The sequence below is a fragment of the Aureobasidium pullulans genome (assembly GCF_000721785.1).
Source record: "Aureobasidium pullulans EXF-150 unplaced genomic scaffold scaffold_11, whole genome shotgun sequence".
Lineage (NCBI taxonomy): Eukaryota > Fungi > Ascomycota > Dothideomycetes > Dothideales > Saccotheciaceae > Aureobasidium > Aureobasidium pullulans.
This window is the reverse complement of record NW_021941031.1, coordinates 479,236-504,472: the sequence shown is the minus strand read 5'-3', so window position 1 is coordinate 504,472 and position 25,237 is coordinate 479,236. Positions and strand designations below refer to the sequence as shown.

Below are 25,237 nucleotides of genomic sequence, written 5' to 3'. Positions count from 1 at the left end.
CAGTTCATCGCTTTCTTCTCTCATTTCCCATTTCCTCACTTTCACAAGCTCGGATCCCTCTCACTTTTGGTCACCTCGTATTGTCCATGCTATTGTCAGTCGTCTTCACTCTCACAAGCTATTCACAAGCTATTGAGAGACTGTGACAATAACATGCGACAATAGCAGGCGACTGGTCCTGAAACTATAAGTTCTCCCTCCATCCCTCCTCTCTCTCTCTTTCCCTTCCTCAACTCCGAAAAAGTCTTGTCCTCCGTACATCAACCCAACATCCATACATCATCTTGTACCTTTCTTCTACCTTTTCGCAGTCCATTTAGATTCTGTCACACTCTTGGTACCATGACTTATCATCGCCATCATATCGCATCCATGTACTAATATCATGCAAGTTCAACAGCACGACTCAGTCTTACAGCAACCCAATTTCAAGAGCAATCGTTGCAAAAATTGTACTTCGACTTGTTCATCAATTCCAATTCAGTGTCGACATGGCTTCATACACTCCCACCATCCTCTTCTTGTCCGCTCAGGAGCTTGAGCAGATCTGCCTCTTCGTCAAATGTGCCTCTCTTGCTCAGAAGCTCTCCGCTCTCAACATCACTCATGGCGCCACTCTCATGACTATGGGTCCTGATCCTGCTGAACGCCTTCTCTCTATGTTCGAGGGCGCTGCCAAGGAAACACTCTCTCGCCACATCAAGGATCCCACCCAGACTTCAACCTTCTCTCTCATCCAATCCATTCCTCTCGACCGCAACCAACGCAGAGAAATTCACAATCTCATCCGCCAGCTTTCAAAGGGCACGCTCGACTCTGGTCTCGATCACAAGACCTCTCGCATCAACGTCTACTTGAGAGGCACTGGTTCTTCGTACCACAAGCCGGAAACCCAACGCCCTCGTTTCCCTCAAAAGATCGCTCCTCGCACTGCTGGACCTCGCAATGTCGCACCTCGCAATGTCGCACCTCGTGCCGGTTTCGCCACTAGAAGCGTCGTCGCCCCTCGTGCCGGTTTCGCCACTAGAAGCGTCATCGCCCCTCGCGCAGCACCTTCGATCATTCTCAAAGCCGAGCAACAGCAGAAGCTTGACGCCTGGAACAAGGCAGCTGCTGAGCAGACCGCTCTCAACCTGGCTGCTCGTGCTGAAGCCAAAGCTGCTCCACCCATGACCGACTTCAAAGAGATGGACTGGGTTGCCAACGAGACTTTCAAGTGTACCGCCAAGCCTCAGGAGGAGGAAAGCGCAGAGGTGGTTGCTGAGCGCGCCGAACGCAAGAAGAACGCTGTTCCTCCTCACATGCGTCGCGCTGCAGCCAAGAAGGAGTAGTTGGACAGTTATGATGGGAAATGATTAGTTTAATGATCCGCTTTGCTTGTTTCTTTTCTGTTTTTCTCGTCTCGCTCGATACCCATGAATATTACAATCAGTCTGCTTTTGAAACTCTTCTTCTTCTGTCCTGCTGTGGAATTAATAGCTATCACGAATTCACAATGCAAGGCACTTCCGCCCAACCACGAACTTCGAGCGATAGTGATGTTTTCACAAGCTCTCAATGGACAATCACCGCCAAAATATGTCTTGTGTTTGCATGGTTCGAATTCAGGACCGCATGTAGATAAACCAAGAGTGCTCATTCTCAACTCTTCTGTCTCTGACCTCTAACTCAATATTTCTTCAATGTTATAAAATGCCTCCAGACATCACTACACTATCCCTCCTCCAATGCCTTCAAGAGGTGATCTCAATCAGCGACTAGCAGACTAGGAATGAACATTGTCAAGGTATTGTACGTCAAATCTCCCTGACTGCCACTCCCTTGTATGCTTCTTCGACTTTCCCGTCAGCAGAAACATGTTTCTTGACCCCCATCTCGCAAATAGCGATGCGGGAGATTGGAATATCAGAAGCCCAGACGTGATTCGCATAACGAGGGAGAAGATTTGTGGCGTCTAGATATAGCGATGAAGTTGCCGAGGGACCGTGGCCCGAGGATGGGGTATTTGCTGTCAGTGGTTGAGAGGAGGTCGAGGATGATGGCTGGGTGTCTGAAGAAGGTTGAGTTGTCTCTTGGATCGTTCTGTCGTCCTTTGTATGTTCCGGTGAAGCATTTGCAGTCTTCTCGCCCTCTTTCTTGCTTTTACCTCTTCTCTTTCGGCCTTTGACGTAGATTGTGTTGACGATTGTGGCATGTAGTTTTAGTGGTCTTGTGTCGGGGACCAGCAGTCCTGCTTCTGTAAAGGCTGTCCGTAGAGCTTGAGATAGAGGTGCCAGGCGATTCGTTGGATCTTGAGGCTTGACGTAGAGGATGCTTGTTTTTCGTGGTGATTGCATTGGTTCCAGAGACTCGAGAGATATGGTCAGAGGTTCGGTCTTGAGGGATCGCTGGGCCGGATCTGTTGCGGCTACTTCTGTTGCTGGTACCGTCACATCGTCCAATTTCGTCGTTGGTGTTGATGCTTCATGAAGTAGTTTATCCAGATTCAAGGATTGTAAGAGGTTCGAGGCTTGAGCAAGCTTCTCTTCATCAAGACTCATCACTCCGAGGGTCAAATGAAGCGAGCCAATTGGTCTAACTGCCTTCTCAGGTATGAGGGGTGCTTGTAGTGCCGATGCTGATCTCTGGTCGATCTCCTCGCGAGGTTTATCTCCAAAAGCTGTAGCATCCTTGCTAAGGCTTTCGGTCGTGATGATAGAGGTGTCGTCGTTTTCCTCTGCTGAAACTTTGACCCCTACAGACTCATCTGGAGCAGGTCTACACACGTCTTCCTTGAACTTGCTGACACTGGCTTCGAGCTGGGGTTTGGAAATGGAGTTTACGAGTGGAATGCAGAGGAAATGGGTAAGAGCAGGTTTCTTCAGAACGTTGCTCTTTCCCTTGTTTCCCTGTTTGTTATGCCGAGTCATCGTACCGAGACAACTGTGACGCAACGATCTTTGAGAGAGGATCTCGAGACAGGCAGTACGGAAACGAAGCATTCAAGACACATATAGTGGCACATGAGACAAGGTCAGCTAGACTTTGATATCACATCGGACTCGACATACTCGGTCTTTCAGGTGCAGCGACGAAGAAATAGCAACGCGATAATAGACTCATGTCAAACAAAGAGCTGTGATGAGTTGGTATCAGGATGAAAGAGGAAGGCATTGTCGAGGGAATGGTATAGAGCGGCAAGTTCCGCCATGACGACGTTCCTCGAGCTTCTAGATTTCCAAGCCATGCGACCAGCTTTCCGTTTGCTTGTCTCACAAAGGTTTCGACACTAGGAACAACAGCAAAACATGGCAGACGTTGATACAGAATCACCAGCACAGCATGCAGCTCGTCTGCGCCGCGAAAAGCGCAATGCAAAGATCCAGACCGAGGGATCGGACAGACTGGCGCGAATTACTCAACTGAGTGGAAGACCTGCTCCGGCACCTGAAGAGCGTATGTTGCATAGCATCATAGCAGTGAAGTCAGCAAGATCTGACGAGCATCACAGCATCCATGGTTCAAACTCCCACCAAGCCCGCACAAGCAACTTCCCCCATGACACCGCAACATGCATCCATCGAGGATCCAGATGAGGTCGACATCTCCGAGCACTACTGGACACCCACTGCCTCAGAACAAAGCCAACTCGCTCGCTATCAACAGCAACAGCAGCAGTCACCATTCCAGCGACCAGGCCAGCAAGATGAGGACCCCATGCTCAAGATGATGCAGTCATTGCTCAGCGGAGACGCATCTGCAGCAGGCGGCATCCCAGACTCGGCCATGGATGATCTACCCCCCATGCTCAAGGCCATGATGCAGGGACAACGCGCGACCCAACAGCAAGCCTCGGCACCCACGGGCACCACATACCTCTGGCGCATTGTCCACGCCGTCTTCGCCCTCGCACTGGGCCTTTACATCGCAGCCAGCGGCACCTTCAACGGTAGCAAGCTGTCACGCTCAAACTCCCTCGAAGGATCAGACTTTGGTCCTAGACTGTTCTACATGTTTGCGACTGCCGAAGTGGTGCTGCAGTCTAGCAGATACTTTATGGAGAAGGGAAGGTTGCAAGGAAGTGGATGGCTGGCTACAATTGCAAACTCGGGTTTGGTGCCACAGCCGTGGTCAAACTACATCAGCATGGCTGGCAGATATGCTGTCATTTGGCAGACGGTTGTTGCTGATGCCATGGTCATTGTCTTTGTGCTGGGATGTCTTGCTTGGTGGAATGGCATGGCCACTGCATAGACCATGCATGACTTATACCGCATTATTACAGCAATCAACCGCTTTCCAGACTCACATGCCTCTCTCTCTCTCTCTCTCTCTCTCGGGTCCGCAGTGACTTTACATCCGTCTTCTTTCGAAGAATCATAGAAAAGTAGTTGAAATGGCATATGCCTTTTTGTACAGGCCCAGTGATTTTGAACAACCCAGCATCCAAACGCCATGCGAAAATGCGGCTTCCCCTCCCAGAATATAATTTTACACGAATCGAGCTCTCCAAGTCTAGACAGCAGAAGCCATGTCACCTCTTGCCTGGGCCAACAAAGCCTCCTCTCTCTTCTTCTTTTCTCTGACTTCCAAACTGAGCTTGCTATCTCTCTCACTGCGGATCCGTTGCTCCTCGAGCGAACGCAGTGTGTCCAACTCTTCCTTTGTAGCCTCGATCTGTCTCGCATTCGTAAGGTTCATCAAGTCGGCCAAAATGTTCTCTGGCAGGCGGCCCGTCATGTCAATCGTTTCCGTCCTTGAGCTGGGCGCATAGTTGCTGGGCTCCTTGTCACCACTTGTGCTGGTTGTGGGTGTAGCACCACTTGTAGGCGATGCTTCCGGGTCGGCGAAGAAGATGGTCATCAGAGCGGGATCGGTCTGGGGAGCGGTGCGGTCGAGGGTCATGGGAATGGCAGGGTTGTGGAATTTCAGGCGGACGAGTTCGTGGCGCCAGAACTTTTTTGGGCCCATGTGGCCGCCGTCGATTTTGGGGGCGAAGCGCATGTGGATGCGGGAGACTTCCTTGGGGAGTACTGCTGCACCGGGACCGAGGCGGATGGAGAGGAGCTAGGAGGGATGAGGTCAATGGGTTGTTGGCGGCGGACGGTGCTGAGAGAAGTACCTTCTGCGGAGGTTGTCAGTACGAGTGGTACGTGTAGGCAATTGCGAAACTCACAGTTTGCAGCTTGCGCATGCGCTGAAGTAATGACACCATGACGGGCGAGTGTTATGTGTGATATATGGGAATCTTGGATTGACTGGTCGGCATGTTCAAGTCTCTCTAGACCATGGACACTTTCTGTCCGCAACCGAGAATTTGCCGATACCTTTGGCTCCATCTTGTCGTTGCTGCACCATCTCGAAACAGCTATCCAATCCAACCACTTTCCATCTAGTCATCTTGCATCATGTCTGTCGCTAACGGAGGAGCTCTCGCGACCACATCGGGCGGCATGAAGCCCGTTCAAATCGCCCAGGTCAAGGCCAACTCGCGCGAAAACCGCACCGCTGCACACTCGCACATCAAAGGCTTGGGCTTGCGCTCAGATGGCCGCGCAGATACGAACGCTCAGGGCTTTATCGGCCAAGTCGCTGCCAGAGAGGTTGGTCCTGTCCAATCTTCACGCGACCGCAGTACTAACATACTATGACAGGCTGCAGGCGTCGTCGTCGACTTGATCAGAGCAAAGAAGATGGCTGGTCGTGCTGTCCTTCTCGCCGGAGGTCCTGGAACCGGAAAGACTGCCCTCGCATTGGCCGTATCACAAGAGCTTGGAACAAAGGTGCCCTTCTGCCCCATCGTCGCCAGTGAGGTCTACAGCACAGAGGTCAAGAAGACGGAAGCCTTGATGGAGAACTTCCGCCGCGCCATTGGTCTGCGCGTACACGAGACAAAAGAGGTTTACGAGGGCGAGGTCACAGAGTTGACTCCTGAGGAGGCCGAGAACCCGCTCGGTGGCTACGGTCGTACTATCTCACACTTGGTCATCACCCTCCGCTCTGCCCGTGGTACCAAGAAGCTACGTCTGGATCCCAGCATCTACGAGGCTATCCAAAAGGAACGCGTCCGCGTCGGAGATGTCATCTACATTGAAGCCAACACTGGTGCCGTCAAGCGTGTCGGTCGCAGTGATGCCTTTGCAACCGAGTTCGATCTGGAAGCCGAGGAATACGTCCCAGTGCCCAAGGGTGAGGTGCACAAGAAGAAGCAAGTCGTCCAGGATGTCACCCTTCACGATCTGGACATCGCCAACGCTCGCCCTCAAGGTGGTCAGGATGTCATGAGCATGATGGGTCAATTGATGAAGCCTCGCAAGACCGAAATCACCGACAAGCTGCGCGCCGAGATCAACAAGGTCGTCAACAAGTACATCGATCAAGGTGTCGCAGAACTCGTGCCCGGTGTGCTGTTCATCGACGAAGTACACATGCTCGACCTGGAATGTTTCACCTACCTCAACCGCGCCCTCGAATCCTCAATTTCTCCCATCGTCATCCTCGCCTCCAACCGTGGCTCAACCACCATTCGTGGAACAGACAACCTCGTCTCAGCCCACGGCATTCCCCCAGATCTTCTCAACCGCCTCTTGATCATTCCTACCCACCCCTACTCCGCCAACGAGATTCGCAGCATTGTCGCAACCCGCGCCCGTCTCGAATACAGCAGTGCCGCACCGCCATCCCTGCAAGCCGACAAACCTGGCGCCGCTCAAGGACTTGTCCAGACCACCCAGCTCGCAGACGAATCTCTGGATCTCCTGACCAAGCACGGCGTACGCGTAAGTCTACGCTACGCCATCCAACTCCTCGCGCCCTCGGCCATTCTCTCGCGATGCAGAGGCTCCGACAACAACATCGTCACAGCACAAGATGTCAACGAGGCAGTGGATCTGTTCTGGGATGCCGGTCGCAGTGCCAGTGTGTTGAGAGAACAAGGCACCAGCACCGGTTTCATTTCATGATGCAGTTGCGACGTCTGAGCATATAAGCGTGTGGGTTATTAACGACGATAAAGTTTTTGAGGTTCACGGGGCAGCAGGTGTTTTTTCTGGCGTAGATTCATAAGGGTGCGGCTTAAGGGGGAACGTCCCTTTGCAAAAAAAGGGTAGTATTTGTACGATTTTTGAATTCGAGATTGAAGTTTCCTTCACCAACATCTTTTTTTTCTTTGTCACCGCCTGTTGTGCTCTCTTTGGTCAGTCGTGTTGACATTAATTTCATCATGCCTTTTTGATGGTTGCTTGACGGCTTAGTTGGCAGGCTGGGAGTGACCAATATCTTCCACCTTGACATGAAGATTGACAAAGAGACTCTGACAATTTTCCATCCCAAGCAACCAGGAATTATCGATCAACATCTTCATTCCCTGCGTCTATAAAGAGAATGATCGGAGAGAAGTCGAATATCACATGTCAGGGTTGCCTGACTTCAATCGATGACGAAGTTCTGCATCTCCACAACTTCAATCGCGAAGTCGCGACCACAAACCTTCGTTACTCCTTCCTTTGTGTTCTACTCATATCAACAACCACATACCACAGCAACCATGACATCCACGTTAAAACGCAAGCCTTCTCCTTCAGAAGATGACACTCTCGCCGAATCGTCCAAGCGCCGCTTCACCGAAACCACAACCGAAGATGCGACAACTACTGCCGATGCGCCAACCATGAGCGAAGCAACCACACCGGCCTCAGTAGCAGACTCAACCACATCAACAACAACCACAGCGCAAGCCGACCGCCTCGCCCGCTTCGCCGCCCTCCGCAACAGAAACAAATCCTCCCGCGACGACAACCGCAAAGCCACTACCCAAGAAGTCTCCCGCGCCTCCCACGACCCGGCCGCTCTGGCATCCCTGTCCCGCCGCAAAGAGCGCGCATCCGAAAAACTTCTCCATGCACAAACGCTAGAAGATGGAGATGACTGGGATCGCAAGCGCGCTTGGGATTGGACGGCCGAGGAATCGGCGGCGTGGGATAAAAAACTGGCCAAAAAGAAGGCGCATAGGGATAATGTGGCCTTTCAAGATTTCAGCCAGGATGCGAATAAGATATACAAGAGGCAGGTCAGGGAGATGGCGCCGGATACGGCCAATTATGAGGCTGAGAAGATGGCGGCTGTGGAGAGGGCTGCTGCGTCTGGAGGTTTGGAAATTGTGGAGACGGAGGATGGGGAGTTGATTGCTGTGGACAAGGATGGCAGTTTCTACAGCACGAAGGACAGTACGGAGTTTGTGGGGAACAAACCGTCAAAAGAGAAGATCGACAAGTTGGTGGGAGAGATTCAGAAGGCCGAGGAGGTCAGACTCAAGAAGAGGAAGGAGAGGAGTGGGAAGGAGGAGGACGGCGATGTCACATACATCAACGACAAGAACAAACAGGTATGTCCGCCCTTGAAATCAACAGAGTGCTGGATAATCGCTAACAAATCATACAGTTTAACCAAAAGTTGGCGAGATTCTACAACAAGTACACCTCGGAGATCAGAGACAGTTTCGAGAGAGGAACCGCTATTTGAGAGCATCATGGTATGCTACTTCTTCAGCATTCTCATTTCAATGTTACAAGGATTGGAGTGTCCATGCGAGCAGCATTATATTCCACGCGCAGTCATGGGAAGTTGCAAAAGACAAGCACTTCTTGCAAATGAAAGTAATAACGAATCATCCATTCCAAAAGTACATTTTGCACATTCTTCATAATTTTCTCAGTTTTGAGACTACGAGTGAGGATAGTCAACGGCAGTCACCAATACGACCATCATTTGTTCTCGGAAATCATCATCATCTTCTCAGTGTCAAATGTGGCATTAAATTATCTACATAAGGGAGGCACAAAAGAAAGGGAGGAGAGGTGAAAAAAATTTCTTGACCATGCTCGAGTAACAGCAATTCTTGCTCCCCTCCCCAAACAACTGAAAATCCAGGGCTTTAGTTTGCAAAAACCCAAAACTTTGCAACCACTTTGGATTCGCCAAACCCCCTCTTTGTAACAAGAAAAAAACAAAAAAAAACATCCATATAACGCCAAAAGAATAGCCGCAGAGGCGGTTGCACTGTGGTAAACCACAATGCAAGCGTCTTATGAAAACCAACCCAATATCCGGAGGACAAGGATAGTGCTTTTTACAAAACAGCCGCACTCAAGCCATAATATATCAAGATGATATCACTGCCCAAAAAAGGGGGCAAGTGATTCATCAACGCTCGTTATCAGTCAGCAAACTGTCTCCAGTCCTCCATCGTTTTTCCCACAAAGTAATTCGGTCTAAGGGGTATTCGCGGGAGTGTCTGGAGCAGGCGAATGAGCGCCATACCACCATATGTCCGGTCCGTGATCCCGGTTTCCAATGAGTTGCTGCACGCAACACAGTGCTTCGAAGTGGTGAGCGAATGATCTGGGTTCTCTCACTTTTCTGGGAGATGGACTCCCTCGGTTACGCGGTGTGTAGAAAAGGTAATTCAGGCATCTCGTGTTTGGCGTCGTTGGGGGTTTACACTCCATCTCGAATTTTGGCGGTCTGGGCAAAAAGGCCACACGACGGGCAAAAAACGAGCTCCGAAGCGCAAAGGCCGTGACGGCAAGACGAGGACAAAAAGACAGATCCAGACGGTTGCGCAAGCGAGAAGACGGCATGTCGCAGAACGAAGAAGAGAAGCGAGAAAGCATACCCACACAGCGGTATCTGAGAGAGCAGCGGTTGTTTGGAATCGTCGGGTAGAGGGACGGGAGGGATGGAGCATCGAGTACCGGAACATTACCAATGTCGAAACTACGACTCAATCCTTGAAATGTCTTTCCTTCTCAAAACCAGCCTACAGCTCAAATCTGCCAGATGAAAGGGCGGGCGAGGCAACCTATACAAAAGGGAGGGCGAGGCATGGGAGGAGTGAACAAAAAGCACTACCGGAAAAAGACGGATATGAGGAATTTCGACAACGCAAAAGTCGAGCGCGCCAAAGCTGCAGCTCGAGACATACATCAAGAGAGAGCACGACGCAGTAGCGACCCCGATCAATAAAAAAGCAAGTATCTTTTTTCTCTTGTTTAACATCAGTTTGTAACGTGCACCGATCAGTCCGAAAACTGATCATCACGCTTCTTCCTTCCTGCGGAGGAGCGGCGACTTGTTGTTGGACCGGAATCCGAAAGCAAGCGCAGCATCAACTCGGGAGGAAGGGAAAGAATGGGACTCTGGAACACCAAGCCAGGTCTGAGCATATTTAAAGTCTCCCTATATGCAGGTGTCGATCAAAACCCGTAGCCCACGGGTGACTCAGAAGAATTCACGCGGCCAACGGAGTTCAAAAGGTCATGTGTGGGCCGATAGCAAGCTATCACCGGGCATGATCGGCGAATGGGTCTTGTGGTTGCAAATGAGTATTACTCCTTTGCGGACTGGTGGGAGTCTTGTCGACGGGAGATGTGCCTTCGACAAAATTGCCATGGCTGCTGGCACGAATATGTGTAGGTCGACGCGTAGCAGCTTCCACATTCTGGGCGCCAACGAAACCAACCTTTTCGCTAGGGCTGAAGCCGGAGCTCAAGATTGGGGAAGTGACGCCTGGATAATCGGAAAGTTGGAATTTGCGAGGCGAAAGGGTGTAGGATTGGCCATTAAGGCGATTTGCTGAGTTGTCGCTTGTATCGACAGTTGTGGCACTGGTGGCTTGTTCGTATGTGGGCACTCGTGAAGAGATCGACGAATTTCTGCGAGAAAAGCTGCTGCGTGAAGCGTGTGTCGCAGAGAAGCTCTGCGGCGGCATTGATTTGAGCTCATTGGGATAGTGATCGGCTGGAGCTGGTTCGTTGTCAGCATGAGCTAACATGTAACCAGCTCTGATGAGTCCGATCAGCACAATCAGTACCCAAATGAGTAGCACGCAGGTTGAGATGATAGCTTCTTGCCTCACAGCCTTTTCCAGTGCATGAACGACAAACAAGATAGCTCTGGAGATTGCGTCGCCTGCGTCAAGACTATCTCCTTCTGCCAACATTGAACTGTTGCCAGAGGAAGTATCATTGACTTTGTCCATGGTTCCGAGAGAGAAAGTGTCGTTTCTGACCATTGGGAAGTCAACATGAGCATGATCACTGACCCAAGTCAGTGCACTTTGAATGCCCTGAATCTTGAGGGTGATCAAGCAGTTCACAACTTCTTTGACGGGATCTTCGAGGATCGTGCCACCAAAGGTGTCATTGATCGCATCATTCATCCCGTCAACGAAGATGTTGAGAGTGTTGTTAACTGCCCCAGTTGTGGTGTTGACCCAGCCGAAGATGTCTTCATTAATTTTGGTATTTGTCGTGTTGATGACGTGGTTGGTATCGACGGCCCATGCTAATGAAGCATTGTTCAGAGACCATTCAACTTTATCAGCAAAGGCATCCACTTTCTGGGTGAGCTCGGGAACTTCTTTTCTGATTGCCTGAAGCAGGATGAACTGACAGAGGCAACCAAGAAGTCCGGCAATTGCAAGACAAAGAACAAAAAGAGCAGGTACTGTAGTCGCATAGGCGACTGTCCACCTCACGAGTGTCCGCGCACGGGTTGATGAAAAGTGATTTGAAACTTTGACACCAAAATCGGCCGTGTATGGACGTGAGACAATGTAGACAGCGTCCATGGGATCGTTGATATGCTTGATAGCTCTTGCTCTTTCTTCTTGCAAGTTCCAACGACGAATCTCTCGATAGGCCATGGGGACACAGGCGAGGATTGCTGCAATGATGAGTACAGAGAGGAAAATCTTCTTGGCGAGCGTAATGACATCCGCGAGGTCATCAAAGAAATCGTTGATGCCATCGTCGTCGGAGCAGAACGTGAGTTTTTCCTTGGGCGGTACATGAAACATTGATCGATTCATGGTGTATCTGCCCATCGACTCGTTGAGCAGTTGTTTGACTTCCTCGAAGGGGAAGCGTAGAGCTTTGTTTGTCGCGTTATGCACTTCAGCAAATGTCGGAATGGAGTCGTTCATTTTGTCCAACCCTTTGTCATATCCGGAAGGAAGTTGAAATGTGTCGAGTTTGGCGATTGATGAGTTCAGGTTGATCTCAGGAACGTCAACATTCTTTCCAGTGAAAAAACTGCCGACGTCTTCAATCGCGCCAGTAAATTTGTTCATGGCTTTTTGGAAGTCTTCCATAGCATCACCGAGCTCGGTACCTACACTTTTGGCGGTGGAGTTCAAAAAGTCTCCAACGTCTTCAGCAACATCAATGGCAACATGTAAGCTACCACCGATGGCGAAGGTGAAAAGACAGACGTAGGTAGAGGTGAGAAGATTGATGTAGAATACAAAAACCTCCTCAAGCACGGTGATGCTGAGTAGTAGCATGGACATCAACCCGTTAATGGCCTTCTCGATTCCTGATGCGGTGAGTTCGTTGACGCCAGATGACATGTAATAAGGCATGCTCGCCATGGCGCTTCCGACATTTTCAACGCCAGTACAAGCAGAGAGTGCTTCTCTTTTTGCGGAAGTCAAGTTCGTATTCACACTTCCGATGGCGAGTAGTGCCCGTATCAGGACGAGAAGGATTAGGATAGTCCAGCGGTTGATCCAAACCTGCGAGAGCCTAGCTCGAAGACCAAGGTATGGTGTTAGGTATGATGTTTGATCGGAGGACGGTCGTGGTACATCTTGCGTAGCGTAGTAGTTTCGCATCTCATGGTCGCCAGCGGATAGAGAAGGAGGCGCAGCCGGAAAAGCATGCTGTTGGTTCTCTGCGGAGGACATGGTTGAGGGAGTGAAGTGTGAATCTCTGACCAGCAGGATAAATGTTAGTGTTTGGTTGCAGGCACGGGATAATGCAGCGCTGTGATCCAAGTCTTGGTTGATGGGGTGGATTTGTATGTACAATACAATCAATAGTGATTGTCGGCAGAAGTGAAGGTGTAATGGAGTGGAGGACAACAGCGAAAACGATTGCGGAGCGTGACAGAATAAAGACAATGGCTGTTTTTGAATGGAAACAAAGAAGCACATGCATTGACTTACCTGGTTGTCGGTCGCGGCCCAGTCGTGCGGCCGCAGACCTTGCTGTCTGAGACTTGTAGCAATGCTTCAAGTCAGCAGCAGTTTCACACGACATCCACTCAATCCAGTCTCTATTCTGGGATATAGGAGTTGCATCTTGCCAGAGCGCTGTTTCTTTTAGCGCCCTGGAAAGAAAAGTTGACGAATTCGTATAGCTGCAAGTCGGGTCTTTGATTGGGCGGTTAGAGTAACGCGCATGCGCGAACAAAGAACCGCCCAACCCAAAGCCCTCATGTTCTGTCCATTTCAGTACACCAAGGCATGCTGAGTGGACAAGACATGTTGACCAGTTGTCGTTAGCAGAGCGATTCCGTATCTCGCTCTGGGAGACTTCTCGTCCTCGCGCGACGGCGAGTTTTGAGACGAGAAGCCCGAGTGGAAAAACATCAGCGCCTCGCTGGCGCTTTATCGAAATACTTGCTGACGTAGAGCCACATGCAAATTGTGGCTGGGCACATTTCTTGGACGCCACATTTGAGCACGAGCCATATAAGCTCTCGGATGTCCGATCGACTTCGACTGCTTCCTTGCTTTCTCTCCTTCTGTCTGAACACAATTCAAGGTAATCTCCCGCAGCCTGCTTGATGCGCGAACCACCCGTCAAAATGCACAACGATTTTCGAACGGTGCTGTTCTTCCACTGAAAGCTCATCGTCTACGAGTTCCTCTAGAAGCAGAGACTGTTTGTAGAAACATTATGCATTTTGATGTAACATTTCTACCGTGCCCACGGTCAATGAGATAGCCAATTAGTCCACTCCATGGACCCCGCGACATCATTCGGGCTTTATCAAAATGCACGATTGTATTCGAGAGTATTACAGTAAGTCTTGAGAGCTTATGCTCCTCATCTGTTTCAGACATCTCATGCATGAGCTCCCTCCACCACCTTCTTGCGGTACCATAAAAATGCACAATTGAATTGCCTCTGATCAAGTTTACCATTGAGAGGAGACCTCGCTCAAATCAAGGCTTCTTCTACCCCGACATCTCGGGCATACAGAGAAACTAGCCCCTCGTGCCCCCAAGCAATGCCACCAACGAGCAGTCGACGAATGAGCGAAGCAGAGCCTGGGTGTCGCTGCTTTATGACCGGAGACGTCTCTAAACAGGAGAATCGCTGCCTCTATGCACACCAAAACCCAAATCTTGTGCCTTCCTTCCGTCAATCGACGACGTGTCGACGAGTAGACGGAGCGAAGCCTGAGCATCTATCTTGTCGACCGAAGCTCTTTCTACCCCGTGAATGAAGGGACCGCTACCTTAGTACACACCAAAAGTCACGTCTCGTGCCTTCCTTCCGTCAACTACGACGTGTCGACGAGTGAACGGAGCGAAGCCCAGGCATCTGCCTTGTCGACCGAGGCTCTTTTTACCCCGTGAAAAGGGGAATCGCTCATTCATCCATACCAACGAATCGTCGAAGAGTGAACGAACAGTTGACAAGCAAGCGAAGCGAAGTCTGGGATTACTGCCTCAATCCATGCCTAGGACCACGTCTCGTGCTCTCTGTCAACACATTAACGAATAGACGACGAGTGAACGAATCATCGACGAGCAAGCGAAGCGAGGTCTGGGATTGCTACCTCGACCCAGACCAAGAACCCTATCAACACATCAACGAACAGACGATCAGTGAACGAACCATCGACGAGCGAGCGAAGCGAAGTCTGGGATTGCTACCTCGACTCATAACAAGAACCTTATCAACACATCAACGAACAGACGACGAGTGAACGAACATTCGACAAGCAAGCGAAGCGAAGTTTGAGGATCGCGACCACACCCACCGGACTATCGCTGCCTTGTCGACTGGAGTTGCTGCCTCATCAATCTCTGATATAATTCAGTCGCCCTTTACGTCTTTTCTTTCTTCGACATCGACATCCAACATGCATTCGTCTACCAAGAAGTGGAAGGCACCTCGTGTCAAGGCTAGAGAGGATGGACAACGCAAGTTAAAGGCCAGAAAGTACATCTGCCCTGAATCTCCATTCTTTACAGAGCACTTCAACTTCCAGCAGCACGAGACAAAGATGCTCAAAGAGAAGTTGATGTACCTTGAAAGATCAGAGAAAGTCAACATTCCTGTCAAACCTTTTGGTGGAAAGATCTTCGCTCCTGTACTGCTTGAGATCTTCGACGAGAACTACCAGTACCAGGACTCAGCCTCTCTCGAAGGCAAATTCTTACAGAAAACCTGCAGTCCAGTTCTCTGCATGCCCACTATCTGGCAGAATGAACCGGACCAGAACAAGTACTTTGTGTATCCGTCAAACGCCTTTACCACATCATCAACCGCTCTCTTCCCCAGCGTTCAGGAGCTCAAGTTTGAAGGGACCGACAGAATCGCAAGTACCAACATCCACCGTCGTTTCCTCCCAGTCCCACGCAATCCTTGCAATCAAACCGTCAATTGGAGTGTCAAACCTTTCTTGAAGCCTCACAAGCTTGATGCAATCCTGGAGAATGAAGTTCCTACCGAGGAGGAAATTTTCACTTACGATTGGGAGATTGGTCTCCCTAACGATGAAGATCTCCAGGTAGGTCTTCCCCCCACCCCAATCAACAAGGAGGATGGCGATGCTGAAGACAAAGACACCTACAACGAAGACCCTTACAAGGGTGAGAAAGCTTTGCGTCTGCTTGGTCACGGTCTCTTCGCAGCTCTCGATCCTCAAAATGTGTATTTCTGACAAGAGTGGACGGTCGCATGCCGTTTCATGCGATCATCGATCCATCTTCAAAGTCGACATACATACGGTCCCACTCACACCTTGCCCAATCTGTCATTGCCAGCAGTTTCATCTCGACCGACTTCGCAAACAACCCAACTCATTATCAGCTCTGCAAATTTCTCTCCCCGATCTTCAAGCACTTGCCTCCTCTCAGAACGACGTTCACGATAACTCAGCTCGTGCTCTGAGCTTATGACCGTCATGCCCCAACCCTTTTCACGAATTTTCATGCTTTATACTGCGCTCTCAACGCTCAAGACCTTCACGACGTTATGCTCTTGCTTTTCATCTTTTTTGCGATCTTACAATGCGTTGTCTTTTTTGCTTCTCTACTCATATTTCGGATGGACGTTTCAACAACAAGCCCATCTGTTTCAAGTCTCGAACGCGAGCTCTTTTGCTGATTTCTCTCCTTTCGACACGATTTCCACGATTCACGACATTCATGATCACTTTACATTGATCTTTACGATACTATGATGCCCCCGCGGTGCAAGATGGAGGAATGTCTCCAAATTTTGTCATCTAATTTCTGATTCTCAATTTAAATCTCAGCTCAACCTGCTTTGCTCATTGCCACTGCTGAATCCGACCAGTGACCGCCAAGTTTCAATTAACATACACATACACTTTCAATAGATATCTTATCCTTTCTTGTTTCTCAATCATCGCCTCTCAAAATGAGACCAGGGTGATAGACTCAACAATCCAGCCATGACGAGTCGCATGTGAAACCTACGTCATTTCCAAGAAAAGCAACAACTCCACCTCTCCTGCTCTCCCCTCCCCAGATCTTCACGATTTAATTAACCTTTCTCTCCTCTCTCCAGATGCTCTAGATCTGTAAATAACGTCAACATGAGTATGTTCTCAAAGTTACCGTGGAACTCAGGCGGCGGCGAGCAACAACAGCAACATGAAGAAGAGCAATCCCTCACATCAGTGCTGCCCACGCCGCAAGCACGCAGCGATCTCACCTTGCTGGTCGCCAATTGTACCGAGACAATGAGAAAGGGCATTACCGACACCTTCGACCCGAACCAGACTGGAAAGATCGAGGATATGATGTCCGAACTCAAGATGGACGGGAAGGCAGAACAAGCCGCTGAAACCGACGACTCGACATCCGCCGCACCAGAATCGACCGAGAAGACCGAGGAAGAGAAGAAACAAGCAGAAGAGAAGGCGAAGAAAGAGCAGGCTGTAAGAGAAAAGGAACTCAGTGGACCCAAAATGCAAGAATTGCAGAGGGCAGCACTACACCACTTCGATGACTGGCGTGAGGCTGTCTTGCTTCGTATTGGCGAGGTAGTCAATCAGCGCGAAGAAGCCGTGTCTCAGAAGAAGGAAGCACATGCACAGACACCTCGAGTACCCTCGAAGAAGGCTCCCGAGCCGTCCCAGTACGATGAAGGTGTGAGCAGGGCATTGAAGGAGCTATGTCCACCTACGGAAACCCCTCTGGCCAAGCTGGAAGAACAGCACAGAGCTTTGATTTTGCATTCAGTCTTGCTGCTGTTGCTGAGTCTGGAACATTACTCCGCTCACTCACGTGTACTTCTCCTACATCTCACCAGCAGCTTGAACCTGTCCATAGGCTTCCTAGCTGATGATGAAAGCAAGATTGCCCGTGGTCTCTTATCTGCTGCTGAGATGAAGGCGGATGATGAAACCAAGAAAAAGGCAGATGACAACCAGAGTTCGAGGAAGTGGAAAGTTGGTCTGGCTTCTGTGGCTGGTGCTGCTCTCATTGGCGTCACTGGTGGTCTGGCAGCACCTCTAGTCGCCGCTGGTATTGGATCTGTCATGGGTGGTCTCGGTAAGTTGGACTCATCGTATTCAGGAACACTTCTTCTGACTGTTCTCAGGTCTTGGAGCAACTGCTGCAGCCGGCTATCTCGGTACTCTCGCTAGCAGCTCTGTCATTGTTGGTGGACTCTTTGGTGCGTATGGAGGCCGAATGACTGGCCAGATGATGGACCAATATGCCAAAGAGGTCGAGGACTTCTCCTTCGTCCCTGTTCGTACCTATCACAAGCCTCGCAAGATCGACAAAGAATACCGCCGTCTCCGTGTCGCTATCGGTATCTCTGGCTGGCTTACAGAGAAAGATGAGGTTGTTGAACCGTGGAAAGTCATTGGACCTGAGATGGAAGCTTTCGCCCTCCGTTTCGAACTACAGGCCCTACTCAATCTCGGAAACTCTTTGACTACAATGATTCGCTCGGCAGCATGGGGATACGCAAAGAGTGAAATCATCAAACGCACTGTATTTGCTTCTCTGACCGCAGCTCTCTGGCCTCTTGGTCTGCTCAAAGTCAGCAGAATCATCGATAACCCTTTCAGCGTAGCCAAAGCTCGTGCCGACAAAGCAGGAGAAGTTCTTGCTGATGCTCTCATTAACCGAGCTCAAGGCGAACGTCCTGTAACTCTGATTGGCTACTCTCTCGGCGCTCGTGTGATTTTCACCTGCCTGAAGTCCCTTGCCGCCAGAAAAGCATTCGGTCTTGTCGAGAATGTTGTGCTACTTGGTGCTCCTACCCCTTCAACAGCAGCGGACTGGCGTCTTATCCGTGCAGTAACCACAGGCCGCGTCGTGAACGTCTACTCAACCTCTGACTACATCCTTGGATTCCTCTACCGCAGCTCAAGCATTCAATATGGAGTTGCAGGTCTCGAGCCTGTCTCGTTTGTCTCGGGCGTTCAAAATGTTGACGTCACTGACCTTATTGCTGGAAGCCATACTGCTTACCGCTACCTTTGTGGTCGCATCCTTCGTAAGATCGGATTCGAAGACGTTGATCTCGCTGCTGTTGAAGCGGAAGAGGAAGCACTTAGAAAGGCCACTGCTTCTGAGGAACAAGAGCGCAAAGCCAATGAAGCCAACACCAAAGAAGGTGCAACTGAAGCAGAAGTCAAGGAGATGGAGGGCAAAGTGCAACAAAAGAATGAAGCATCCATGATGGATTGGGCGAGCGAGAAGTTCAAGGCTGGTGGCGCTTCAGCATCTAGTGCAGCTAACCAGGCCAAGAACTGGGTCCAGAGGACTGCTAGTCCCAAGACTGGCGATCAGAGTGCCAGCAAGGATGTTGGTGGTGCTGCTGGTGCTGTCGGTGGGAGTTTGATTTGAGCGTGATCTTTACTCTGCACACGTTTTTATGCCTTTTGCAATGCAACAACTTTCACGATTCACAGGAGCTGACCGCAAGGACTGGAGATGTCTGTCTTGATGCGATGCAGGAGAAGAAAGCTTGTAGATGGTCGCGGCTTCGGATGTGCCATGTTCCGTTGACAAGACGAGGTGGCAGGAAACGTCTTTCACCGCCACCATCACAAGTCAACTCATTCTAACACTCTGCTTCTAGTCCTGGGATACTCGTCTTACACCAGAACCATCAGTCTCTTGCAAGTTCTCAGCTAGTGATACACTCCCCTGTTTGATAGCCATCTTCCACGAAACCGTACTCCAAGAGCTATGAGTTAGAGTGCATCCGAGGAACTCCAGCTGAGCAGGAGTGACTACCTTAGCCCACCAAGATTATAACGTCTTCCAGGTCATCCGGCCACTCAGCTAAGAAGGTACGATGGAGAGTACGTACGATCACCAACCCCGCAATCCCGAAGGCTAACCCCGCACGAGCGCCCAAAAAGCCATCAAGGTTCTGGCCCTGCAACCTGAAAGGAGCACCACGATGTTTTTTGCACGCTCTTTCGGTCCTTTGCACCGAACGTGTCTACATTCTTACTTTCTTAGCTCCACATCTGGCTTTGTGCCCGCATCGTAGCGTTGTAAATTTGGTGCACATCCAAACACCAAACGATGTCCGTCCCTCGGTTGTTCTGCCAAAGAACACTTCCGAAAGAGGGGTCAGGGACAATCATGGAGACGCCTATAAGCTATATGCAGGGACGTGTGCGCTCGATGCACTCGATAGGTCTTTGAATCATCTCGTTCTGCTCTAACATATATCTTTTAATCTAAATCGACAATGACAACACACGTTCAAGGCCGCGAGTACGATGTCATCTTTGCAGGGTATGTATTCATCAGCAAAATTTCGAATCAGCATACTGACAGACAGTAGCGGTGGCACCGCAGCATGCGTTGCGGCCGGTCGTCTGGCCAGAGCAGACCCAGGACTTTCTATCCTTCTTGTAGAAGGAGGCAAGAACAACTACAATGATCCAACCGTCGTAAACCCAGCCATGTACTTGATCCATTTGGCTCCAGGATCTCAAACAGCTTTGTTCTATGAAGCCAACTCGGAAGAAGCCCTCAATGGCCGCAAAGCTATCGTACCTTGCGGTGGTATGCTAGGAGGTGGAAGCTCCATCAACTTCATGATGTACACTCGTGCCCAGGGAGTCGACTTTGATGATTGGGAGACTGAAGGATGGAGTGCAAATGACCTTTTGCCATTGATGAAGCGGGTAGGATTACTGTCATCATGTTTTTGACCACATGGACTAATTTGATCAGCTCGAAACATACCACCTCACAGATCCAGATATCGATCAATCGCTACACGGACACGATGGCCCCATTCACGTCTCGAACGGTACCTACTTTGCAGAAGACGCGGCGCAAGATTTGTTCAAAGCAGCGATTGCAACAGGGCATGAAATCACTGCTGATGCACAAGATCTCCACAAAGATATCAGAGGACTCAAAGGTGTTGGTGTGTTCTCTGTAAGTATTTGGTACCCCCGTGATTGGTTTGCGCGGTTTGTTGACTCGATGATAGAAATGGGCCAAATACATCTCTCCAGAAGGCAAACGCCAGGACGCTGCTCACACTTACATCCATCCTCTGATGCAATCGGGTGACTACCCCAACTTGCATCTTTTGCTTGAGAGCAAGGTTACTCGAGTACTTTTCGATGACAACAAGCGAGCCAGCGGTATTGAATACATCCCGACACCCTCGTCACAGCCTGTCGGTGGTGTCAACGGCACAGAACCCTTCCAGGTCAAGGCAAAGAGAATGGTGGTCGTATCCGCTGGAGCGCTTGGCACACCTTCCGTCCTCGAAAGATCCGGTGTTGGAAGCAAAGAAGTTCTCGAGAAGCTGGATATACCTGTCGTCAGTGATTTGCCAGATGTTGGAGAGAATTACCAGGATCACCACCTCGTGCTCTACCCTTACAAGACTTCTTTGAAGCCCGAACAAACTCTCGACGGCCTGCTCAGTGGACGCAAGGACTTTGGTGAATCAATTCAAAATCAGGATCCAATGCTGGGATGGAACGGTATCGATGCCTGCTCCAAGATCAGGCCCACAAATGAAGAAATTGAAGCCATGGGACCAAACTTCAAGGAACACTGGGACAGAGATTTCAAAGACCGCCCAACTCGTCCTGTAATGTTGACCGGTGTCGTACAGGCTTTCCTAGGTGATCAGAAAGTCCTGCCTCAGCGTGAGGATGGCGTGCCGCAACAGTACTGTACAATGGGTGCATACACCGCTTACCCTTACTCTCGTGGAGATATTCACATCACTTCGAAGGATGTCTCGACACCAGCAAGCTTCAACACTGGCTTCTTCAAGGCAGAAGCAGATGTTCAGAAGCAAATCTGGGCATACAAGAAGCAGCGCGAGATCTACCGCAGAACCGACGCATACAGTGGTGAATTGGCAATGGGCCACCCCAAGTTCCCTGAAGGCAGCAAAGCCGCACTACAAGACGGACCCGCCGCGAAGTTCTCGTCGCAGGAAGACCGCAACAACCTTCCCGAGATTGAGTACAGTGCCGAGGATGACAAGGCCATTGAGAAGCATGTCCGAGACAATGTCAACACGACCTGGCATTCACTGGGAACGTGTCGTATGGCACCGCGTGACAAGGGAGGTGTTGTTGATGCTGACTTGAACGTATATGGTGTCACTGGCCTGAAGTTGTGTGATCTTTCCATTTGTCCCGGTAATGTCGGTGCGAACACCAATAACACGGCGTTGCTTGTTGGTGAGAAGGCGGCCGATATTTTCGCAAGAGATCTCGGGCTTGGAGAACTTGGACAGCCGATCGAGCGTGTGGACTCTGCGATGCCGTCTCCTCCTAAAGTAAAGGTTTAGATGGTGTGGCTGGTGCGCTTTGCAAATATCAAGAATAATATTTCAAAACATTCACACTCGCCTCATGTGCCAATTGAATTCTCCAGTTTCTGCGGTATGCAGTGATGCACGGTTTGAAGATAATACTGAGCAAGAGCACGCCTCTCGTGAAGAGGGGCGATCTGCTGTTCTCTCTTTTGACCTAGCTCAACTTCCAAAAAAAAATCGTGCATCCCTCCAGCTCAACAAGCGACAGATTCCAGCGTACGGGGAGGTCGGACGACAAGATCAAGACTGACCACCTGTTATGGTCACAGGTTTGAGTTTGCTCCTTCGTGCAGCTCGGGTGTTCTGGCTGTTCGTGGCGTTGGCCTGACTAGTAGTCCTCCGTCTTCGGGGCGCACACACATGTGTTAGAGGTGTCCGGAGAGCAAAGGTGGTGATAAGATGAATGACTCCTTGCAACACCGTTATCATTATCAATCTACTGATCTATACGAGAGCTGAAAGTCGAATTGGAAAATTTTCATCTCCTGATCTGATTAGATCCCGATGCTTGCCGAGACTTGGAAGCTTATGCCGACCAAGCAAAGCTGAGCATGCACTTGAACATCCACATTGCTTGTCTGCTTTGTGATTACATGGTGATATATGTCTTCCCTCGAGGCCAGTAACGACAATTGAAGGTTATCTCTATATCACATGAAGGCGCCGGAGTCTGATGACTGATCACCGGCTCGACGCGTCTCCATGGGCTGCAGCTTCATGTCGCTCCTTCCTTTCGTTCAACCCTTCCGAACAATCCCACCGGACCGGCTAGTCTGGCAGCCACTTCTACGCCTCAGAATGTCGAGATGGGTCCGAAGGTTGTGAGCTCGGTCGACAGCACCACAGCGACCAACAGCACCAACCAAACTTCTACATATATAACTGCCATGGCCGGCACACAATATCTGCTGTTCCATCAGCATAGCATTGTATTTCATTCTTTATCTGCACTGTCATGTCTCGCTTACTGTCTCTTTCATTCTTCGTGCTGGGTGCATTGGCACAAGGCACTTCTCCATCATACGACTACATCATTGCTGGAGCTGGTCCTGCTGGTATCATTGTCGCTGAGAGACTTGCTGAGGCTGGAGTTAGTGTGCTCCTGCTCGAACGTGGCAATGCATCAACATACGCATCCGGAGGACGTTCCCTTGTACCATGGAACAACACTCTCACTCAATACGATGTCCCTGGTGTTCGACACTATATCAAGAACAGCTTTGCCGACAAGAGCGAATACTGCACAGACACTCCTGACAATGCAGGATGTATCCTAGGTGGTGGTACCATGGTCAATCAGCTCGCATACATCCCACCTCAAAATGTCGACTTCGACGACAAGTGGCCTGTTGGCTGGAAGTGGACCGATGTCGCCAGCGCTGCAGAAAGAGTCCATTCTCTCAACCCTGGTAGCACAAACCCCTCGGCGGATGGCGTTCACTATGATCAGACATCATACAACGCGTTTGCCAACTTCTTCAGTGCTCAAGGCTACACTTCTGTTGATGCCATTTCTGAACCCAACAGCAAGCACGATGTTTACAGTCATGCTCCCTACAACGTCAAGAATGGTCTGGTTGCTGGTCCTGTTATGACTTATCTCCCGATGGCGCAAGCAATGTCCAACTTCAAGCTTCAACTCCATACCAAGGTCATCCGCGCTGTCAGAAACGGTTCCACTGTGACCGGTGTCGAGGTGGAAGTTGATGGTCAGCGTCAGATTATCAGCCTCAACAATGGTGGAAGAGTCATTCTCGCATCTGGTGTATTCTCAACTCCTCGCATCTTGTTCAACAGCGGAATCGGACCTAACGAGCAACTACAAATCGTCGCTGGTAGCAAGGCAACTACCAATGTTACTCTGCCCGCAAGCCCCGATTGGATCGAACTCCCCGTCGGTAAAGGCATCAAAGATCACATCATTGTGACATTAAACTTCAACACCACTGATTCCGTGGACTTTCTTGACACCTCATACTTCATCAAGCCCTCATCAAACATCACTGACCCATATAGTCATGGCAGCGGTATTCTCACTCAAGGATATCAACGATTCACCTTCTGGACCTCAAATATAACATCCGACGGCAGTGTTCGATACTTCCAAGGCACTTGCTACGCAAGCGGTCAAAACTATGTGTCCATGAAGCTTTACCTCACGCATGGCCTCACCTCAAGTGGTGCTCTTGGTATCACTGCAGCTGGAAACACTGTCTATACTGTTGATCCTTACCTCAACACCGCCGAGGACAAGTACGCCATTGCTTCTTTCATTGACAACCTGCTCGTTCAGACACGCAAAGCAGACTCGACCTTGATCTACTCTGGTCCCTCAACTGACACTGGTGCTTCGCTGTCCAAGGTCTACACAGGTGGCAGCCATTGGGTTGCGACTGCCAAGATGGGTACTGATGATGGTCGTGTCAACAATGGTACATCGGTCGTCGATCTCAACCTCAAGGTGTACGGTACGGATAATCTGTTCGTCGTCGACGCTTCTATGCATCCCGATCTCCCCACTGGAAACTTGCAAGCTACAGTTCAAATAGCCGCTGAAGCAGCTGCTGTCAAGATTCTTGCTTTGCCAAAGCAACAGTCACTGTCAAGCTCGTCTTCTTCGAGCAGCAGCGCAACTTCCTCGATCAGCACTTCCTCTAGTTCGACTAGTCAGCTTTCCTCAGTCAGCACCACCTCTAGCACGTCCACCCAGCTATCATCATCTGCTAGCTCCACGCTCGTTACACTGACTACCTCCGCATCTACCTCGTCTACTTCCTCATCAACGTCCTCCACTTCATCCACCAACACTGCTCAAGCCACAAACCCTACCTGTCCAAAGTCAGATGGTACAACCTTCACAGCCAAGAGTGGCGCAGTCTTCCTTGTCGAGTGCTACGTGGACCGCGTCGGTCATGATATTGCATATGTCGATGTCCCTACCAACCGCATTGCAGACTGTGTGAACAAGTGTGATGCTCTGCCTGGATGTGTTGACATTTCCATGTCTGGTACTGCTTGCTACATGAAAGGTGTGGTCGGAGAGAAGATTGTCAACAGCAAGTACATCAGAGGCGCACGCAGGATCTCATAGGTTTAGTAGGAGAGAGCATTTGGGGCAGCATTTGTCTACATATCAGGAAATTTACGAAATTTACATGAAATTTACCCTCGTTCTCTGCTTTTCACAGTGAAGTCATTGCATTGACGTCTGGCTATTCATTTTCTTGGAAATCCCTATTCAGGAGCCATCGTCAGTACGACTAAGCAGCTATCACAATTCACGAAGAAATTCGATTGGCTTAGACATTCAAAGAGAGGCTACAGCCCTTTGAGCAGGCATCATCACTCATGGAAATCGTGCATTGCCGGATCGA

At 50.1% G+C, this 25,237-nt stretch overlaps 12 protein-coding genes across 12 annotated transcripts; 9 read left to right on the top strand and 3 right to left on the bottom strand.

The window, feature by feature from the left end:
• The first annotated feature begins 195 nt into the window (after positions 1 to 195).
• Positions 196 to 1,564, top strand: M438DRAFT_34271 (uncharacterized protein). Its single transcript, XM_029904822.1, has 2 exons — positions 196 to 337; positions 393 to 1,564. The coding sequence occupies exon 2, from the start codon at positions 492 to 494 to the stop codon at positions 1,329 to 1,331; it is 840 nt and encodes a 279-aa protein (XP_029759682.1). The 5' UTR covers positions 196 to 337; positions 393 to 491; the 3' UTR covers positions 1,332 to 1,564.
• Positions 1,262 to 1,710, top strand: M438DRAFT_34341 (uncharacterized protein). Its single transcript, XM_029904975.1, has one exon. It carries the CDS (start codon positions 1,352 to 1,354, stop codon positions 1,622 to 1,624), a length of 273 nt encoding a protein of 90 aa, XP_029759681.1. The 5' UTR covers positions 1,262 to 1,351; the 3' UTR covers positions 1,625 to 1,710.
• On the bottom strand, positions 1,570 to 3,126 carry M438DRAFT_346445 (uncharacterized protein). The gene is made up of 2 exons (XM_029905676.1): positions 3,051 to 3,126; positions 1,570 to 3,002 (listed from the first exon to the last, which is right to left on the bottom strand). Exon 2 carries the CDS (start codon positions 2,907 to 2,909, stop codon positions 1,797 to 1,799), a length of 1,113 nt encoding a protein of 370 aa, XP_029759680.1. The 5' UTR covers positions 2,910 to 3,002; positions 3,051 to 3,126; the 3' UTR covers positions 1,570 to 1,796.
• Positions 3,127 to 3,287: 161 nt separating this feature from the next.
• M438DRAFT_336101 (uncharacterized protein) lies at positions 3,288 to 4,233 on the top strand (the record flags this gene model as incomplete). The annotated part of the gene is made up of 2 exons (XM_029903857.1): positions 3,288 to 3,435; positions 3,491 to 4,233. The coding sequence occupies 2 exons, from the start codon at positions 3,288 to 3,290 to the stop codon at positions 4,231 to 4,233; spliced, it is 891 nt and encodes a 296-aa protein (XP_029759679.1).
• A 130-nt stretch (positions 4,234 to 4,363) lies between these two features.
• On the bottom strand, positions 4,364 to 5,240 carry M438DRAFT_34264 (uncharacterized protein). The gene is made up of 3 exons (XM_029904808.1): positions 5,156 to 5,240; positions 5,102 to 5,104; positions 4,364 to 5,046 (listed from the first exon to the last, which is right to left on the bottom strand). The coding sequence occupies exons 1-3, from the start codon at positions 5,192 to 5,194 to the stop codon at positions 4,495 to 4,497; spliced, it is 594 nt and encodes a 197-aa protein (XP_029759678.1). The 5' UTR covers positions 5,195 to 5,240; the 3' UTR covers positions 4,364 to 4,494.
• A 93-nt stretch (positions 5,241 to 5,333) lies between these two features.
• On the top strand, positions 5,334 to 7,063 carry M438DRAFT_320662 (putative RuvB-like 2 protein). The gene is made up of 2 exons (XM_029902884.1): positions 5,334 to 5,582; positions 5,634 to 7,063. The coding sequence occupies exons 1-2, from the start codon at positions 5,388 to 5,390 to the stop codon at positions 6,939 to 6,941; spliced, it is 1,503 nt and encodes a 500-aa protein (XP_029759677.1). The 5' UTR covers positions 5,334 to 5,387; the 3' UTR covers positions 6,942 to 7,063.
• Positions 7,064 to 7,593: 530 nt separating this feature from the next.
• M438DRAFT_298686 (SYF2-domain-containing protein) lies at positions 7,594 to 8,589 on the top strand. Its single transcript, XM_029901999.1, has 2 exons — positions 7,594 to 8,362; positions 8,419 to 8,589. Exons 1-2 carry the CDS (start codon positions 7,649 to 7,651, stop codon positions 8,497 to 8,499), a joined length of 795 nt encoding a protein of 264 aa, XP_029759676.1. The 5' UTR covers positions 7,594 to 7,648; the 3' UTR covers positions 8,500 to 8,589.
• A 2,215-nt stretch (positions 8,590 to 10,804) lies between these two features.
• Positions 10,805 to 12,592, bottom strand: M438DRAFT_261974 (uncharacterized protein; the record flags this gene model as incomplete). The annotated part of the gene is made up of 1 exon (XM_029899789.1): positions 10,805 to 12,592. A coding segment is annotated over one exon (1,788 nt), but the record flags the coding sequence as incomplete, so codon positions are not given.
• Positions 12,593 to 14,916: 2,324 nt separating this feature from the next.
• On the top strand, positions 14,917 to 15,720 carry M438DRAFT_406426 (uncharacterized protein; the record flags this gene model as incomplete). Its single annotated transcript, XM_029909843.1, has 1 exon — positions 14,917 to 15,720. The coding sequence occupies one exon, from the start codon at positions 14,917 to 14,919 to the stop codon at positions 15,718 to 15,720; it is 804 nt and encodes a 267-aa protein (XP_029759674.1).
• Positions 15,721 to 16,620: 900 nt separating this feature from the next.
• On the top strand, positions 16,621 to 18,892 carry M438DRAFT_356173 (DUF726-domain-containing protein; the record flags this gene model as incomplete). Its single annotated transcript, XM_029907084.1, has 2 exons — positions 16,621 to 17,581; positions 17,631 to 18,892. 2 exons carry the CDS (start codon positions 16,621 to 16,623, stop codon positions 18,890 to 18,892), a joined length of 2,223 nt encoding a protein of 740 aa, XP_029759673.1.
• Positions 18,893 to 19,517: 625 nt separating this feature from the next.
• Positions 19,518 to 21,888, top strand: M438DRAFT_366175 (alcohol oxidase). Its single transcript, XM_029907857.1, has 4 exons — positions 19,518 to 19,798; positions 19,848 to 20,193; positions 20,243 to 20,452; positions 20,508 to 21,888. Exons 1-4 carry the CDS (start codon positions 19,752 to 19,754, stop codon positions 21,834 to 21,836), a joined length of 1,932 nt encoding a protein of 643 aa, XP_029759672.1. The 5' UTR covers positions 19,518 to 19,751; the 3' UTR covers positions 21,837 to 21,888.
• Positions 21,889 to 22,518: 630 nt separating this feature from the next.
• Positions 22,519 to 25,030, top strand: M438DRAFT_346438 (FAD/NAD(P)-binding domain-containing protein). The gene has a single exon (XM_029905675.1). It carries the CDS (start codon positions 22,819 to 22,821, stop codon positions 24,952 to 24,954), a length of 2,136 nt encoding a protein of 711 aa, XP_029759671.1. The 5' UTR covers positions 22,519 to 22,818; the 3' UTR covers positions 24,955 to 25,030.
• Positions 25,031 to 25,237: the final 207 nt, after the last annotated feature.

Excerpts from the sequence above, each read along its gene's own strand:
- M438DRAFT_34271 (XM_029904822.1), top strand. The coding sequence starts at position 492 with ATGGCTTCATACACTCCCACCATCCTCTTCTTGTCCGCTCAGGAGCTT.
- M438DRAFT_34341 (XM_029904975.1), top strand. The coding sequence starts at position 1,352 with ATGATTAGTTTAATGATCCGCTTTGCTTGTTTCTTTTCTGTTTTTCTC.
- M438DRAFT_346445 (XM_029905676.1), bottom strand. The coding sequence starts at position 2,909 with ATGACTCGGCATAACAAACAGGGAAACAAGGGAAAGAGCAACGTTCTG.
- M438DRAFT_34264 (XM_029904808.1), bottom strand. The coding sequence starts at position 5,194 with ATGGTGTCATTACTTCAGCGCATGCGCAAGCTGCAAACT.
- M438DRAFT_320662 (XM_029902884.1), top strand. The coding sequence starts at position 5,388 with ATGTCTGTCGCTAACGGAGGAGCTCTCGCGACCACATCGGGCGGCATG. Across the intron at positions 5,583-5,633 it reads GCCAAGTCGCTGCCAGAGAG|GCTGCAGGCGTCGTCGTCGA; the intron begins GTTGGTCCTGTC and ends ATACTATGACAG.
- M438DRAFT_298686 (XM_029901999.1), top strand. The coding sequence starts at position 7,649 with ATGAGCGAAGCAACCACACCGGCCTCAGTAGCAGACTCAACCACATCA. Across the intron at positions 8,363-8,418 it reads TCAACGACAAGAACAAACAG|TTTAACCAAAAGTTGGCGAG; the intron begins GTATGTCCGCCC and ends CAAATCATACAG.
- M438DRAFT_366175 (XM_029907857.1), top strand. The coding sequence starts at position 19,752 with ATGACAACACACGTTCAAGGCCGCGAGTACGATGTCATCTTTGCAGG. Across the intron at positions 20,194-20,242 it reads TTTTGCCATTGATGAAGCGG|CTCGAAACATACCACCTCAC; the intron begins GTAGGATTACTG and ends TAATTTGATCAG. Across the intron at positions 20,453-20,507 it reads AAGGTGTTGGTGTGTTCTCT|AAATGGGCCAAATACATCTC; the intron begins GTAAGTATTTGG and ends ACTCGATGATAG.
- M438DRAFT_346438 (XM_029905675.1), top strand. The coding sequence starts at position 22,819 with ATGTCTCGCTTACTGTCTCTTTCATTCTTCGTGCTGGGTGCATTGGCA.